This window comes from Lynx rufus, unplaced genomic scaffold (assembly GCF_022079265.1).
Source record: "Lynx rufus isolate CCGP_SWC_20201006 ecotype Redwood Valley unplaced genomic scaffold, mLynRuf1.p SCAF_7, whole genome shotgun sequence".
In the NCBI taxonomy this organism is placed as follows: Eukaryota; Metazoa; Chordata; class Mammalia; order Carnivora; family Felidae; genus Lynx; species Lynx rufus.
This window is the reverse complement of record NW_025814889.1, coordinates 78,258,754-78,275,975: the sequence shown is the minus strand read 5'-3', so window position 1 is coordinate 78,275,975 and position 17,222 is coordinate 78,258,754. Positions and strand designations below refer to the sequence as shown.

Here is a 17,222-nt window from a genome sequence, read left to right as displayed (position 1 = left end):
TGGAGAAGAGTAAGGCATACATTTTAGGTGGAGATGACAATACGTGTAGAGTGGGAGGGATGGAAACAATAAATGAATTATATGTATGCAAATTATTTGGGCCATTTGTAGAATTACAAAGGAATATCGTTGGTAAAATGGGGGTGATTTGGAGGGGGCTTTGAAGGCCAGCCTGAGGGATCTGAATTTTATTTAACTGGATCCCCTACTGGTCTTTGAGTAAAGGAATAAAAATGACAGAAATCTGAGCAAACCATTCCTACCAGCAACATACGGGAGTGGGGGTGGGGACAGACCAGGCGTTAGAGTGTCACTTGTATGAGTTAATAAGGGTCTGGATTAGGCTATCGTAATCTCAAACCTTAGCACGCATGAACATCTCCTGGGGTGGGATGCATGAAAAAATACATATTTCCTTGGCCTCGCCTGAAAGATTCTGATTCAGGAGATCTGGTGTAGGGCCTGGGACTCAAGTCTTTTTTAATGAGTGAAACCTGGGTGGCTGTGATCTTCAGACTTTTAGAAATATTGAACGGGCTACAGGAATGGAATGGAAAGGATGGGTCAGATCTTGGAAATACCAGGAAGAGAGATGTATGAAAGGCATCAGATAATTACTGGGAAGGGAGGGAAGAGAGTCAGAAGAGACTTACAGTTATAGATTCCTAGAGACTAGGTGGGCAGAAGGCCTGAGCAAAGGGGAACCTGGAAAGGTGTCATCAGAAGCAGAAATAATACTGGATTTGGTCATGTGCTCAGGTATCTGTAGAGTCACAGGGAGATGGTGTTGAGACAACTGAGAATAGGAGGAGGGAGAAAGGGCAGCGAGGTCAGCACTGACAAATGTGGATTCCACTATGGATCAGGAGGCAACAGCTGAGTTCACTGAAGGAGTGGGAAGGCCAGAGGGAGCAGGACTGAGGGAAAGGTGGTCGGGAGTGAGGAAAGGGAGGGATTACAGACACACCATGGTGTCCGCTGTCACATGTCATAGGAGGGAATAGGGTGGCACGGCTGGTTCAGAGGCTGCTGAGCGGGAAGCCTCTACTGGCACGCTTCTCTGTGGCATAAGAAGGGAGAGCTGCTCTGGATGAGCCGACGGGGGATCATCCGGGTCTGCCTTCTTTCGGTCCCTCTCGCTCTATACTTGCGAGTGGGATTGGGCCTGATCTGCAAGATCAGTACTTCTTAAACTTTAGTGAGCAGGTGAATCACCTGGGCAAATCACTTGTTAGAAATGCAGATTCTGATTCAGTAGTTCTGGGGTGGGGCCTAAGCGTCTGCATTTCTAACATACTCTAAAGTGATCTCACTGCGGCTAGTCCTCAGATCATTCTTGGAGAAAGATGGTGTCAAAATCTCTGTTGGTGAATATTCTATATACAGAGGCAAAAGACAGCAGACAGATCAGAATAAGGCAAAAACGTGACTTGCCATTTATACAAGTGAGATAAAACCCTCAGTTGTTTTAGATCAGTGGTTCACAGGGGAGGGTAATTTTGCCTCCAAGGGGACAGCTGGCAATGTCTGGAGACATTTTTGGTTGTCACCGCTTAGGCTGTGGGGTGCTACGGGCCAGTGGAAGGTAGAGGTCAGGGATGCTGCTAAACATCGACAATCTATGGGACAATCCCACAACAAAGAATGATCTAACCCGAAGTGTCAACAGTGTCAAGCTGAGAAATTCTAATTTAAGTGAGGGAAACTTTTGAAGTAGAAAGAGCAAAGACTTTGTAGTCTAGGGTCTAATACAAGCCCTAACATTTACCAGTTGTGTGACTTTGGAAAAGTCACTTAACTTTGCTGAGTTTGGTTTCCACAACTATGAAAAAGGGATGACAGGTTGTGGGGCTTATGACTCAGGAGCAGTCTCCTTTCCTACATTTGCACCTTAGGGTTCTTGGGCCAAGAAAGAATAAAAACTAGCACAGATATGGAATGTAGTAGGACCAAGCCCACTGGCGTAAGATGCTCGGGGCAAAAAACGAAAAATTCTACAAGTTAGTACTAACCACCAAGTTGCCAATAACCATGACCATCATGAAGACAATCAGGCACATGGCCTGGCCTGCCACTTCCATGCAGTCCCACATGGTCTCGATCCACTCCCCGCACAACACTCGAAAGACAATGAGGAAGGAATGGAAAAAGTCATTCATGTGCCAGCGAGGGAGCTGACAGTCCTGGTTGATCTTGCAGACACACTCTTTGTAGCTCTTTCCAAACAGTTGCATCCCCACCACGGCGAAGATGAAGACAATGATGGCCAGCACCAGGGTCAGGTTGCCCAGGGCACCCACTGAATTTCCAATGATCTTGATCAGCATGTTCAGGGTGGGCCAGGATTTGGCCAGTTTGAACACTCGGAGCTAAGGGGGAAAGAACCCAAACAAAAATCAGATGATACTGAATCCATTTTCTCACCACATGGCTAAAATAAGAACATATAACGTCAGTAAGATCAGCTTCAATTTATTGAGCACCCTTGGGAAGTTCCCAGGACTTTCTGTTTTAGACTACAGTGGGAGAACATGAGGCATAGATGGGGAAAACGGATGAACTTCAGAGTAAGTGAAAGATTTAGAACTAGGAACCAAGAATACTGCCTCTAGCCCTCTGTATTGGTCCCTGGGTCAGTCCACTTTTTAAAAACCCATACATGAACATATCCTTTTCCTACTGATTTTGCCTTGACTTCTCAAGGAACATATCAAGGAAAATGTGATTTTTAGTGAAGCAAAAGATCAAAATAGTAGGCACAGTGGAAATAAGTCATCTGCCTCTTTTTAAAAAACACGTATTTAAAAATTCTAAAATCTCTCTTTTTGTCTGCCAAAAAATAACAAATAACCAATGGCTGATATGAAACTTTGTGATATACTTGGAATAATTTGGAGGAAAAGCACAACACTCGAGTAGGGGCAGTTCCACATATATCAAACATCTTATGAGAACGGACTCTCATGATATTAATTCAGAGGACAGAACTTCTGTTGTCTGCAATCATGAAGTTTCTGTGTTTTATAAGGAATGATTTACAAGTCTTAGCTAATAGTCTGAGAAGTATAATGAAGAAAGGCCATGAATGAAATGATAATAATGAGATAATTTCCAGACATCCTGAGTTAATGACTAACACATGAGATAAGGGGAATTCTGGTAGAAGGCAACTGTGCTGATTGGAACATTTTTTTTCCTTTCAAAGCTTGAGTCTTATCTGAGAGCTCAAGAGCTACCAGGTGTTTCTCTGTGTGACTATCTGGGTCATTCACATTTTTTCCCTGACTGGCTTTTTAATTATTAGGAATATTAGTGCTAAGGTGGCTTCTAACTCTTATTCCTTCATCTCATATTCCAGATTATAAGAACTATTTTCAAAACGTCTACTGTGGGCTGGATCCTAACCACAGACTAGTAAGCAGAGGTTCCAGAAACCGGGCAGATGCTATGTGTGACCTGGACTGAGTGAGACCTCTGTTTTGTAAATAGTTCCATTTTAGGGGCGCCTGGGTGGCGCAGTCGGTTAAGCGTCCGACTTCAGCCAGGTCACGATCTCGCGGTCCGTGAGTTCGAGCCCCGCGTCGGGCTCTGGGCTGATGGCTCGGAGCCTGGAGCCTGTTTCCGATTCTGTGTCTCCCTCTCTCTCTGCCCCTCCCCCGTTCATGCTCTGTCTCTCTCTGTCCCCAAAAAAATAAACATTGAAAAAAAAAATAAAAAAAAAATAAATAGTTCCATTTTATTCCAATCTTCCTTCTTAAATATGCTGAGTATCCTGATGAAAAAACCTGAAATCCTTTCAGTTACAGGTGCTTAGGTAATTTTTTCCAATGGGAAGAGAAAAACCTAAGCCCCCCAGTTCTGATGCTTTGTTTGAGTGGGATACCCTCAAAGTAACTCAGCTTCTTAAGGGACTTAATCAGGACATCACTTATGCCTATGCTTATGGGAAGCTCTTTCGAGGACATCATTAACTATTCTGTCAGAGTCATTTTAGTAATTTTAACATTAACTTCTTCAAATATATTACAGAATCCTTCTCAGCTAGTGTTAAGGAAAAAACCTGAATGTTCAACCATTAATTTCAATATAGTTTTAAAAATTATTATTTCATTCTCATTTTCTGGAAGGGGTCACCATGATAGAAGAAATGAAACACATCTCTGAACAAGGAGAAATCCTTGCCATTTCGGGGAGAGTTCAGACGAAGAAACAGATTTATTACCAAATCCAACTTAGACCTCAGAATAGTCCTTGAGAGTCTTTCTTTTTCATCTGTCAGATTAACCATTATTTTCTGAGAAACTTCCTAAAATGGATTTCTTTTTGTTAATTAAAATTAAAAACTAACTTCTATATTAGGCGTTTAGCAGAAAAATTTTCAAGATTTTAGTATCTAAGCCAATAAATCGCCAACTGGAATTGTGAGCGGAATAAAGCTAAGGATTCTTTTAATCATCAGACTAACTTGTGCAAAAATTTTTTAGTAGGTACAAGACAGGAAATGTAAAAAGAAGTTGGAGAAACATGGAATACCAATCGGAAAGATCGCAGCACCGAGAGCCCCTCCACGTCTGCTAGACTCAGTTCCATTAAACTGAGGGACACAATAAATCCGTCAAAAATGTTCCAACCTTCTTGGAAATAATAGTAGGGATCCATGGCTATGAGCTTCAGGAACATTTCCGCTGTGAAAATTCCAGTGAAAACCTAAAGAGGGGGAAGGCAGGGGGTAAGAAAAAGAAATAATAGAAAGAGAATGCCTTTATCATTATCTTTGAATACATGTCCAAGAAGCCTCAAGACCCAGCCTTGCTAAATTGTGCATCTGAGGACACCAATCCTTCAATGTCCCAGGGCTATACCACACGATAAAGGATAGTCTTGTCTCCCTCATGAATCAAGCACTCAGTCCCAATGTTTACATCGTCATTGCCAGAACCACCCAAATTACACTGTACAAGAATGCATTTAAAAAACGATTTTAAGCAGGGGTGCCTGGGTGGCTCAGTCAGTTAAGGGTCCAACTTCAGCACAGGTCACGATCTCGCAGTTTGTGAGTTCAAGCCCCACATCGGGCTCTGTGCTGACAGCTTGGAGCCTGGAGCCTGCTTCAGATTCTGTGTCTCCCTCTCTTTCTGTCCCTCTCCTGCTCACACTCTGTCTCTCTCTCTCTCTCTCTCTCTCTCTCTCTCAAAAATAAATAAACATTAAAAAAACAAAATGATTTTAAGTAATAGGAATACCACATAGGGGACTCCTTCTAAAGGGTCAGCAGTCATTTTGAATGTTTGTGCTTGGGACATTTGCCTTAAAAAAAAAATCATTAATTGAGTTATAATTATATTAAAAAATACAGTATCCCTGATTTGATATTATGTGTCTTATCAAACTTAGACACACGCTGCAGGGTTTCTTATTTTAAATTGTAAAAGCAACAGAACATTGTCACAAGTGTGCAAAATACAGGAAAAAACCAGAGTCTCCATCTTGCACACAACTATCAGTTTTATGTATTCCCCCTTTTTTTTTTCCCAATGTGTGTATATTTTGACAGAATTGCAAAATCATAGAGTACATAATACCTTGGGTCTTGTTTTTCACTTACCACAACTCAGTCCATGTTGCTACGAAGTTGCATAAAATTCTATTGGGTGAATGTATCCTCAAGGAATATATCCTTGTCGGACAGTTTCGTGCTTCCTTTTGATTTTTTAAATGTGATAATCAATGACGTAATAACTGGATTGAAAGATTATTGGGTACGAGAACGACTTGTTCCCTGAGTTACCTGACGCCCACTTTTCTACCCTTCAGAGCACCCTGTGTTTCCCAGTGCCTTCGGCTTCCCACAGGACTTAATAACATCACACATGGTAAGAAAGTAAAATCCCATGAATGCCAGTCTCGACAAGAGCTGTGCCCTCATTCTAAGCTAACCATGTAACACCCCACTCTTACTGAATATTATGATTTTAGAGCAGGACTTTAACGTTAATGGGTTTTAAACTCGTAATAAATTAGTCCTTGCAACTACCTGGTTACCAATTTTACAAACGAAGGAGTTTAAGGAAAACTTTGAAGATGTAGTCTGAAGACAGAATTGAAAATAGTGAAAAATACTTAGATTACAGATGCTGTTGGGAAAGAGACTCAATGAATGTATAGCAATAACAAAACAGAATGGCGTGACAGAAATCAAAATGGATGCATGGCCCGCAAGGTTTTACGTCCCTGTACTTTTCCATGGTTCCCCACTTTTCTAAATTGAAGATGCGGTATTCTAAAACTGAAAGAGAATCTTCCCTGAAGAGATCCAGCGAAGCAAAAATCAAAGTTCACAGTGCGCGCTAAGTATCTACAGAGGGAACATCACTCTAAGTGAGGGCAGCTAATCAATCCCTGACATACATTTTACCCTCGGCATAAACCCATGGAAGGTTTCTCTACATAGAAATGGTAGCCTGCTTCACACGCTAAATAGAGACTGAATTCACCACTGGTTCTGGTGAACACACGGGAAATGCTCAACAGTAAGCACTGGCTAACTGACCATGGAATATTTATACTGTGGGAACTCTGGTTCCTAAGAGAAAATCAACAATGACACATTGCTGCCTTTCAATGGGATGAATGGCATCCAGAGGCCTGGGGGAAATGCCCGTGACAGAGGTCGGCAAGCATGTTATTTCAACCTAGTGTACTGCCAATATTTGGGGTTTGGGTAAAAATAAATTGTAACTATTTGAGGTATGAAGAATTACTTTTTTTTATTTTTTAAATTTTATTTGCTTTTATTATTTATTTTGAGAGAGAGAGAGAGAGAGGAGAGAGAGAGGGAGGGAGCACGAGCGGGGAAGGGACAGAGAGAGAGAGGGAGAGAGAGAGAATCCTAAGCAGGCTCTACGCCCAGTGCAGAGCCTGATGCAAGGATCCCTAACTCAGACATGCAGAGTGGAAAGACCACAGAATTATCTTGGATGTGTATCAGGGAACATGATGGGCTGCAAGGACTAACCAGATAAAGGGTCTCCTTTGTCACATGTGTTTTCATCATCAGAACTCAAAATGATTTTATAACACTTTAATAACTTATTTGGACTTAATGTAAAAACTGTGTGTGTGTGTGTGTGTGTGTGTGTGTGTGAGAGAGAGAGAGAGAGAGAGACAGAGAGACAGAGAGAGACACAGACAGACAGATATCAGGCAGAGATCGTACTCAAGTTAAATGGCAACAATTAGATTTGACTTGCTTGTGGTGAAACTCCTAAGGAATAATTAAGCCCAGGAGATCTAGAGGATCCTTTCCAACTAATTCTTTCCCATCTATCAAAATTCAATCAACTCCTGATTTTTGGACTAAAGAAATAAAACAGACAATCCCCAAATCACAACTATTTGACTTTAGAATACACTGTGTCACCTATTAAAAAACAAAAAACAAAAAACAACCAACTCATTCTTATCTTCTAAATAATGTAATAAGTTAAATATATGACTTAAGCTAACATGAAAGTAAATCTGGCACAGATCAACTAACGGTAGAAACTGGACTAGAGCCCAGAAGTTGGGCAGGAGGGGAAAACCAGCCTGGAATTAAAAGTTTCCCCGAGATGGGCCCCATATGGATAATTAAGGTATGACAGTGCAGGCAAATTTATAGTTGGCGTTTAATGCACCAAAAGAGCTCCCCTATATTTTGTGGCGCCTGCTACTGAAGGTGAAAGGGGAAATGGTGTGCTGGAACACTGCAGGCAGCAATGTGAGAAAGGGAATGAGAAAAAAACTCCCCAAGTCCTTGGCTCAGGTTGCCAAAACCAACCCACTGCACCATGCCTCCCATTCTGTCACCATGCCTGGGTTTCTGCCAACAGCTCCTAAATGACGTCTTGAAAGTTCTGCAGAAAGAGGAAACAGCCACGGGATCACAACAGTGAGCAGAAGTGGCTGGGGCTGCGCCATATGTGGAAGCATTTGTCTTCCAATTAACTATTACTTTCTTTTCAACTAAGCTCCAGCTTCCAGTATCAGAAAAAAGATGTCCTACAGGCAAAACATGTTCAGGTCATAAAATCAGGAGAGAATGTTCCATCTTACCAGGTTTCCTACAGCCAAGACGTGTTCAAATTGCGGTGTCATAGGATGATGCTCCATTGCCATAAACAGGGTATTCAGGACAATGCAGATGGTGATGGCCAAGTCCACAAAAGGGTCCATAACGATCAAGTTCACAATCTCTTTCAGTTTTATCCAGTAGGGGTGGCACTCCCAGATGAGGAAAGTATTGGCGAATTTATACCAGCACGGTGGGCACTTTCTCTGAGACTCTTCCAGTTCTGTAGTGAGTAAAGAACAAAGGCGGCCCTCGATCACGGTGAGAAAACAAAGAGGGTTTCAAAGAGCCACTACTCCTCCTCACTGAGTCATTAAGGTCATCGCTGCTATGAACCACGAGAAGAAAGATGGTTTGAGTGCTGACTGTCCTAACTGTGTGGTCCTCCCGCTTCCATTTCATTTCTCTTGAAGGCAAAGAGGAGGCATGGGAAATACCGGGTCATTTCGTTGTTAACAACATCTAGCTGTAAATTAGAGTGTGATCCATCCATTTGGGGAGCACAGCATTCTGGTTAGGGGCTTGGCCTTTGGAGTCTGACTCCCTGGTCCAACTGGCTTCAACACTCGCAACGTGTGATGTCAGGCAAGTTACCGATTCCTCTGTTCTTCTGTTGCCTCATCTGAAATGACACTTACTATACAGGCTATAGGACGACACGAGTCCTGTAATCCTCATCCACTGACTGCGTGAGTTGATGGACGTAAAGCAGGCAGCACAGTGCCTGGCACAAGGCAAGTCCTCAATAAATGGCAGGTATTACACTATACGTTGTATCACTAAATTATTACCAGAGAAGCAATCAAAAGCATAGACTCTGAAACCAGACATACCTGGGTGCAAATACCAGCTCAGACACTGCTAACTGTGGGAACCTGAGTACATTACTTCAATCTGCTGAATTAAATGAGCTAAGATATATATAAAGTGCCTTGGAACACCCTGGCATACAGTGAGAAGCATTTGCTATTATTATTATCTTTGCAGCAGAAAAGAAGCAGCACTGGCCGCCGGGCTACTATGTGCAGTGTGTCTCTTACGTTCCCGCAGAAGCGCAAGTCAATGAGTTCACAATTCACGACCGAGTTGGGCATGGGAGTCCCACTCCTTTCCCCGCTTCCCTCCCTTCCTCTCTCTCGTCCCCCTCTCTTCTTTTCTCCTTCTCTCTTGCCCTTTTGTACTTTCTCACCCTCATCATTCCCTTCTCTGTTTTTGTCCTTCCTTCCTCCATCTCTTTCCTCTTTCCTTTTTCTTGTCTTCTTTCTCTTTTAGAAACAGAACTGGTTGGTCTCAAACAAGATCTTATGTGGCCCCCAATATATGACACAGATAAACCAGGAACTCCTCTAGTTGAAGCTCAGCCCAATGGACTTCTTCCTTCCCTGAGGCACTTCCCCAGGATCCTGGGACTCTGATAGACACGGACAGAATATCACCGGACCAAGATGACCTCTAGGGTCATCACAAAATGAAGATGAAAAAGGACCATTAGACATAAAGGCAGAGAGCCATTCGGCTGGCAGCCACAACATTCTAGGCAGGAGGCCCTGGGTAACAAAGCCCTCCTCAAGTTAAGTAGGAATTAGAACAGCTTGGATTACAATAGCCCAAGGATCTTGATCTAGGAGGATGTTCTTTAAGAGATGTAGTTTTGAAAACCTATCAGCATGATAATGCTTAGAGGCCAGGTCTTGGTTCCACGGGTTGGATATAACCGCATCCACCCCACACCCCAACGCAATTTTGCTGACCAAATCGAATCACTCAGGGAATGAATAAAAGTTTCCCAACATTTCACCAAGAACAAGATGGCTGCCTGAAATTAGTCTACTTTCCCTTTTGCCAACCAGCTGGATGGTACCCATGGTGATGGCTTTATTTCAGATGGGGTGCTTGGGTTGGGTTTTTGATTGGCTCCCTGGTTGCTAAGAAAATGGTTGCCTTGGTTTTTCAGATTTAAGGGCCACAGTAAGCGCCACGTGGGAGTCTGCGTGGGAAAGGAAGTCTGTGAAGAAAATTTGCTTTGGCTTCTTCCTCATAGAACTCCCTCCCTTCCCAAGGTAAATTTAGTTTTCTAACCAAAAAAAGAAAATGAAAAGGTTCTCTTATTTCCATAAATTCTTATAGGACATATTTGGAAATTTGGTTCCGTTCCTTTTTTTAATCTCCTCCCTTCTCCAAATGTCTGCTGTTCACTGGCACGTGGAGGTTGAGGCAGCGACTGTTCACGTTTCTGACAGGAGATACAATTGTACTGTTGTAGAGTGCACTAGGCTCCCAGTCTTTGCCAGATACTGAAGAGGGGTTTCCCTACCCTACGGGGCACGAAGGAGATTCCTACAGGGATACTAGGGATCATATCCACATTGTCTCAGGTAAGATCTCAGGATGATCTTTTCCGTTCCACAAACAGTAAGACAACGTGGAACTTTACGAGCTAGAAAAGATCAATTAGGTGAACGTAAAGGTTTAGAGAGTGACGCGCAACCTTGTAAACTGTTACTGGCCCCACGTGCCCGGCACGGCTAAGAATCTGGTCTGGGGGAAGACGAGATAGCCAAAGGTTTGTGGGGTTCCCCGTACTTTGCTGCTGTACATTTTCAGAGGGGCAACCGTAGTCTCAACCTCAGGCGCACTGGGAGGTGTTTTCAGAGAGGGCCTCGCAATTCCACCAAGATGGTGGGGTTGGCAGACTGTGAGGTTTCTGAAGGCAGGGCTTCTCTCAGTCCAATTCAACAATGTTTCAGCACCTACAGTGTACGGGGCACTGGGAATTCGCTGGTGAACAAGAGCCCCCGTCCTCACAGAGCTTACAGCCACACCAGGAAAGGCGGATAGCAAATAAGCAATCGTATGGATGCTGCCTGTCAGTTGAACAAAAGAGTGAATCAACGAATCATGGCAGCAACAGCTACGGCCAGTTGCCTCTATAAGGAGTTTCTGAACCTGTTTTACCTGAGAACCAAGAATGCCAACTATCATCACGTCTTCATTCTTACTTCGCCAACGGTCTCCCCGCCTCCCACAGCCTCGCTGCTTTGAGAAGTGAGACCGTACTGCTCTCTGCCCACACCCTACCCCCAGTCCTCTGAAATATCCCCAAGCTGATGGCTCTGCTGACTGTGAATTCTGCTGACTTTACTGGATCCGCGTGAGCATGTCTGCCAACGGGCTAGGTGTGACACACAGCAGGCAGGATTTTCTCATTATTTACATGATTCTGGAATGCTCCACTGTGGTTTCTAAGCCATCGGTAGGTAGAAGCCTGCTTCTTTGGTTTGGTAATCCAAAAATTAAAATAATGTCAGAGTTTCCGAACTGAAGGCCTGAGAAGCAGGAGCAATTATTCATTCAACGCTGGCTTTGAATGCTGTAGCAATCATTAAACACAGAGGGGCCAGCGGTGAAATAGGAATGGAGTTTCTTAATGCCCTTCAACTCCCTCTCAAATTCTTCAGTTCCAGCCATTCATTGTTCTTTGCTTATAGCAGTTCTGTCTCCTCGGCTTTTAACAAAGCGAGTTGAATACTAGGGGAGGGGACAGTGGAATGTCTGAGCAGTGAAAGGCTATGTGAGCATTAGGACTTAGAAAAGGGAGAAAAAGCTGGGACGGCTTCCTACTCAGGAACACAACTATGACTGTCTCTCTCCCCTGAGCTACCCCTGCGTCTATTTTTTATCATGTGTGTGCTGGTGGGTGGAGGGTGGAGAATGAGTATAGCAGAACAGGAAGGGAAGGAAGAGCACAGGGAGAAGAGGAAGAAAAAGGAGAAGAAAAAGGCAGAGGTACCACTCCAGTGTTTCTATCCAACTCAGTAGAGGAATGGAAGCACCAAGGCCTCTGACAGGAAGCCCGCAGCACCGACCAAGCACAGCAAGGTTCAGCCCCACAAACATTTCTTGAGCATTGACCTTGACTAGACCCTGCGCTAGGCCACTGTAGTAATCAACTACAAAATTGTTGCTCTACACCAACAGTTCTGCTGTTCTGACGTCTTTGCCAGTAATAAAATATGCCTGTTGGAGGGGGTTCATTTGTCTTTCTCAACTTCCACAGATTCCCAGAGAAATCCCATTCTTGTCTCCAAGTGAAGAATAAAATTAGCCAAGGTTCTTAAGCTAGTGTTTCTTAGATTGGATTTTTTTTTTAAGTTTATTTACTTATTTTGAGAGAGAGAGAGAGAGAGAGAGAGGGAGGGGGAGGGAGGGAGAGAGAGAGAGATTCCCAAGCAGGCTCCATGCTGTCAGTGCAGAGCCTGACGTGGGGCTTGATCTTGTGAAGTGTGAAATCATGACTTGAGCTGAAATCAAGAGTCAGACGCTTAGCAGACTGAGCCACCCAGGAGGAGCCCCTTAGCTTGCGATTCTTATGCTCTGCAGTTATTTACCTATAATCTCAAAGTATAAACCACAAAGTTTAAAGATGCTCTCTCAGACAACAACCTCAATGAGAATTAAAGAAAACAGACATAAAGGAAGTGTGGAGGCAGCTGGTAATAGTTAATTCAATACTCTTTTTGGCTTGATACAGTCTCAAGATTAGTCCAGGTATAGTCTAACTCCTTGCTCACATGTGAGAAGGGAAACACTCGAAGGGTTTTTCTTTCTGGGGGTTCTCCCTTTACCACAGACGCCCCTGCTGAACTCTTTTTCTCTGAGTAGAAGTGGTATTGGGCTTAAATGACTCAAAAAATAACTTGTTCCAAGGACACCAGGACAATTCTGACTCTCCTTACAAAAGGAGGGCCTCTGGGTATTGTGGGGTTAGCCTGGGGGTTTGAACTCTGAAGAACAGCAGTCTGAGGCTTCAAGAATATTCTGGATCTACAGTGGGACAGCTCAGCTAAAGCAACATGAATCAAGAGAAGAGGATTCATGCAGGATCAGTCAGAATCTTGTGAGAGAAAACCCAGTTATGGAATCTACGTCTGACGAAAGAAAGGGGAGCCTAGAATACAGACCACAACCGGACAGATGGGACACCCGCTGGGGGGCTGTGGTGTAATGGAAAATCCTGACATTCCTCAGCAGGCCAGGCTGTGTCACGGAGGAGCCACCTAATACGAAGTTCAGGCACTGACAGCAACACTCCTGCAGATAGGCTATGATTCAACAGCGGCTGCTCTTTTCCTGTGGCACAGAGCGCCGGAATAAGAGGGGTTTCAGCTTACCTATTCACACATCAAATATATTTATGGGTATGTGGGGGTGTTTGATGAGAGGCAGAATTAGGTGCAATCAAAATGCACAGTACATTAGTCCTTCAGGGAAAAGCAAAAGGGTTGTAGGGTGCTAAAAAGGAAAAGAGGAAGGTATGTTTTGGGGTAGAGGGCAGGAGGGGGGTTCCATTATTTCGTATCTTCACACTTCAGTCTATATCCTTCGTGCCTCATATCACCCTGCTGGCCCCTCGTGACAATTACAGTCTTCTTCAGATCTGCTAGCTCACTCTTAAATGTCATTCCTTCATACTTCTTATCTATCTGTATACAATGCTGGCAGCAGCTTTGAAGTCCTTATTTGATTCTCTGCATGCAGACATGGGATGCTGGTTTCTATAACAAGTAGACTATTCCTAAAGTTCAGAGTCAATTTTTGCAAAAGTCAGGCCAAGGGACAGGGATTATATTTATCGTGCACAGGACGTATTTTTATCTTGGTGGTCTGGGCTGACATCAAGGGCACATACCTTCTACTAGTGTATTTGTAACAACACTCAATATACTGTTGATTCTGTCCTTCCGTCCATAGGAGGCCAGTTGGTCCATGGAAACTAAGAGAGATCCAGGGCCTTTCTTCTTAATTTCCACCTCAGTTGTAGCCTGAAAACAAGAGTAAATCAGGTGAGTAAAGTCTTATAAAGGTTAAAGCTGGGTCATACTGGACAAATTGTCCAGAGTGTGAGCACAAACATATGCTCTTTGTAACATCTTTTTACTTTGATCCTACAATCCTATTAACCTCAAGAAGTAGAGTGAAACATGACCACGGATCATCCTTAGCGCTACAGATGAGATGACCAGGTTAAGTTTGTACAAACCTACAGTTAACCAAAGAATCTGGCTGGGACCCAAACGCCTCGTCTGGTCAACTCCACGCACCCAGTGCAAAGACCACATCTTCCGGGGCAATGACATCAGAAGGAGAACCTGAGTTTTCCCATCTCAGTCTCATATCCACAGCATTTGGCTAGAATTTGACCACACGATAAAATAAGTCGAATTCACCTCTATTCGACATTTCATTAAAGGGCCAAGTCCCTGATCACACTGAATGCTATAGATGTTGCTTCCTTCATGGGCAGGGGCACCATCACTCTCTCAAACTGTCACTTCTAAATGTCAAACCTGGGCCTAACTGAATGTTAGCAAGTTGAAGTTCTACCCCAAATCTCCCCCAAGCCCCGGTAAAGAAATATGGTAAGGGTTTTGCTATTTTATTAAAAAATTTTTTTAATGTTTATTTATTTCTGAGAGAGAGAGAGAGACAGAGAGAGACAGAGGGAGAGAGAGAGAGAGAGAGAGAGAGAGAGAGAGAGAGAGAGAGAGAAACACAAGTGAGGGAGGGGCAGAGAAAGGGAGACACAGAATCCGAAGCAGGCTTCAGGCTCTGGGCTGTCAGGAGAGCCTGACACAGGGCTCTAACGCACGAACTGTAAGATTATGACCTGAGCTAAAGTTAGACACTTAATCAACTGAGCCACCCAGGCATCCCTCACTATTTTAACTAAATATATAGCGCTACATATGTTTATCTTGCCCTTGTTACAGTCTACTTTGTAAGTTAACCTGCAATGTTCAAATTCCCAAACAAAAAGGGCAGAAAACACCATCAGCGTGTCATACAAACTGTTTTTTACAAGTTCCATTGTGGGGAATGCTGGTAGGGGAGATTATAGCACAGCGTTTCTTAATGTCCCTTGCCCGTGCTCTCTGTGCCAACCTGCATATGCTACATTAGGTCAGGCTCAATGCAGTGGATTAAAAGCTAGCTTTCAAGTAACCATGCCGTCCACTATAACACATCATCCAGGTAATGTTGGCTGTCCCTTCCACTGTGAAGGCAAGAAGACAGACACTCACCATTTCTCAGAGGACAGGGAGGATACATGTTTATATGAAGCTAGAAAAGTCAGTCTGATCAGTACCAGAATGACACTAGCTGTTTCGAAAAGAAAATAATTGTCTCTGGAGAGCTACATCCGAAAGGCTTTCTGTCCTTAGGTATGTTTCGATTTTAAGAACCGTACAGAAAAGAAGTATCTGGCACATCATAATTTATCTTATTACAGCGTTTCATCAAGCTGTTTCACGGATTCAGACATTTGGTTTACCACTGGGTTTTGTTCTGTTTGTCTGACAGAGCTACAGAAGAAATGGAAAAGAAAAAGAACTGATTTCCTTGGGAATCCCTGGCTGTATTACTATACAAACAACTGCAAATGTAACAACGACTTGTTGACCATTACTGTCAGGTCATAATAAGATATATTTCTCTGGTGAGCCACTTTCTGCTCCAATTCCCAGCCTGATACTCATGACACCTAATAAATCCGATTAGACTCCTACATTTAAAAATTTTTTTTTTTCTTTTCAACGTTTTTATTTTATTTTTGGGACAGAGAGAGACAGAGCATGAACGGGGGAGGGGCAGAGAGAGAGGGAGACACAGAATCGGAAACAGGCTCCAGGCTCTGAGCCATCAGCCCAGAGCCCGACGCGGGGCTCGAACCCACGGACCGTGAGATCGTGACCTGGCTGAAGTCGGACACTTAACCAACTGCGCCACCCAGGCGCCCCATAGACTCCTACATTTTAAAAATGACAATCGTCTAAAAATGAACACAGAAAGGCCCCATACGGTGGATATTCTTGTTTCTGGCATTTATTCATTCTAAATTTTTACTGAGCTGCTCTCTGTGGATCTACAGTACATGGTAGGTAATTTTCAGAATGCTGACTCTTAAGGTACTGTAAGATCTACTGGACTGGCTGATTCATCAAGGAAGGATGACACTGCATTTCAAAATTGCTTTGGTTCTCCTCTTGCACTGTTGGTGGGAATGCACACTGGTGCAGCCGCTCTGGAAAACAGTGTGGAGGTTCCTCAAAAAATTAAAAATAGACCTACCCTATGACCCAGCAGTAGCACTGCTAGGAATTTACCCAAGGGATACAGGAGTACTGATGCATAGGGGCACTTGTACCCCAATGTGTATAGCAGCGCTTTCAACAAGACCCAAATTATGGAAAGAGCCTAAATGTCCATCCACTGATGAATGGATAAAGAAATTGTGGTTTATATACACAATGGAGTACTACGTGGCAATGAGAAAGAATGAAATATGGCCCTTTGTAGCAACGTGGATGGAACTGGAGAGTGTGATGCTAAGTGAAATAAGCCATACAGAGAAAGACAGATACCATATGGTTTCACTCTTATGTGGATCCTGAGAAACTTAACAGGAACCCATGGGGGAGGGGAAGGAAAAAAAAAAAAAAAAGAGAGGTTAGAGAGGGAGAGAGCCAAAGCATAAGAGACTCTTAAAAACTGAGAACAAACTGAGGGCTGATGGGGGGTGGGAGGGAGGGGAGGGTGGGTGATGGGTATTGAGGAGGGCATCTTTTGGGATGAGCACTGGGTGTTGTATGGAAACCAATTTGACAATAAATTTCATATATTTAAAAAAATTACTTTGGTTCTAAGTATATCTTATTGTTTTCTGGACTTGCTGGATATAACAAGAGATAAATTCTTGAGACTTTAGTAACATTAACCTTAAACAAAGTTAATAAAAATGCTGTCTAAAGGAACTAGTCAAATCATTAGATTATTAGTGGTATCTATTTGAAAGCTAAAATAATTTTTAGCTTGGATTAAAAACTCCACATAAAGAGAAGTTTATCCCCAAACTTAGTATTAAGATGGAACAATGATTATTTATATCTTTCTACGTAAAATGAAAATAAACTGTAACAGGGATATGTGGTGACAACCTCTATAACAACATTAAAATTCGTTCCCTACTAAGGCATGTTATAGAACATATCTTAAGTTTCAAGAAAGAAATAAAGAAGACACCAAGAAAAGGAAGTTTCAAAGATCATACTTA

The 17,222-nt window shown here is 43.1% G+C and overlaps 1 protein-coding gene across 3 annotated transcripts in view; it reads right to left on the bottom strand.

The window, feature by feature from the left end:
* The window catches only part of SCN8A (sodium voltage-gated channel alpha subunit 8), a 118,378-nt gene that overhangs the window by 30,385 nt on the left and 70,771 nt on the right, over positions 1–17,222 (bottom strand). For all 3 annotated transcript variants that reach the window (XM_047066041.1, XM_047066043.1, XM_047066042.1), the window contains exons 12-15: positions 13,800–13,932; positions 8,095–8,333; positions 4,534–4,707; positions 2,013–2,369 (exon numbers count right to left, since the gene is read on the bottom strand). In XM_047066041.1, coding sequence (XP_046921997.1) covers positions 2,013–2,369; positions 4,534–4,707; positions 8,095–8,333; positions 13,800–13,932 — 903 coding nt within the window. The remainder of the gene's footprint in view (positions 1–2,012; positions 2,370–4,533; positions 4,708–8,094; positions 8,334–13,799; positions 13,933–17,222) is intronic.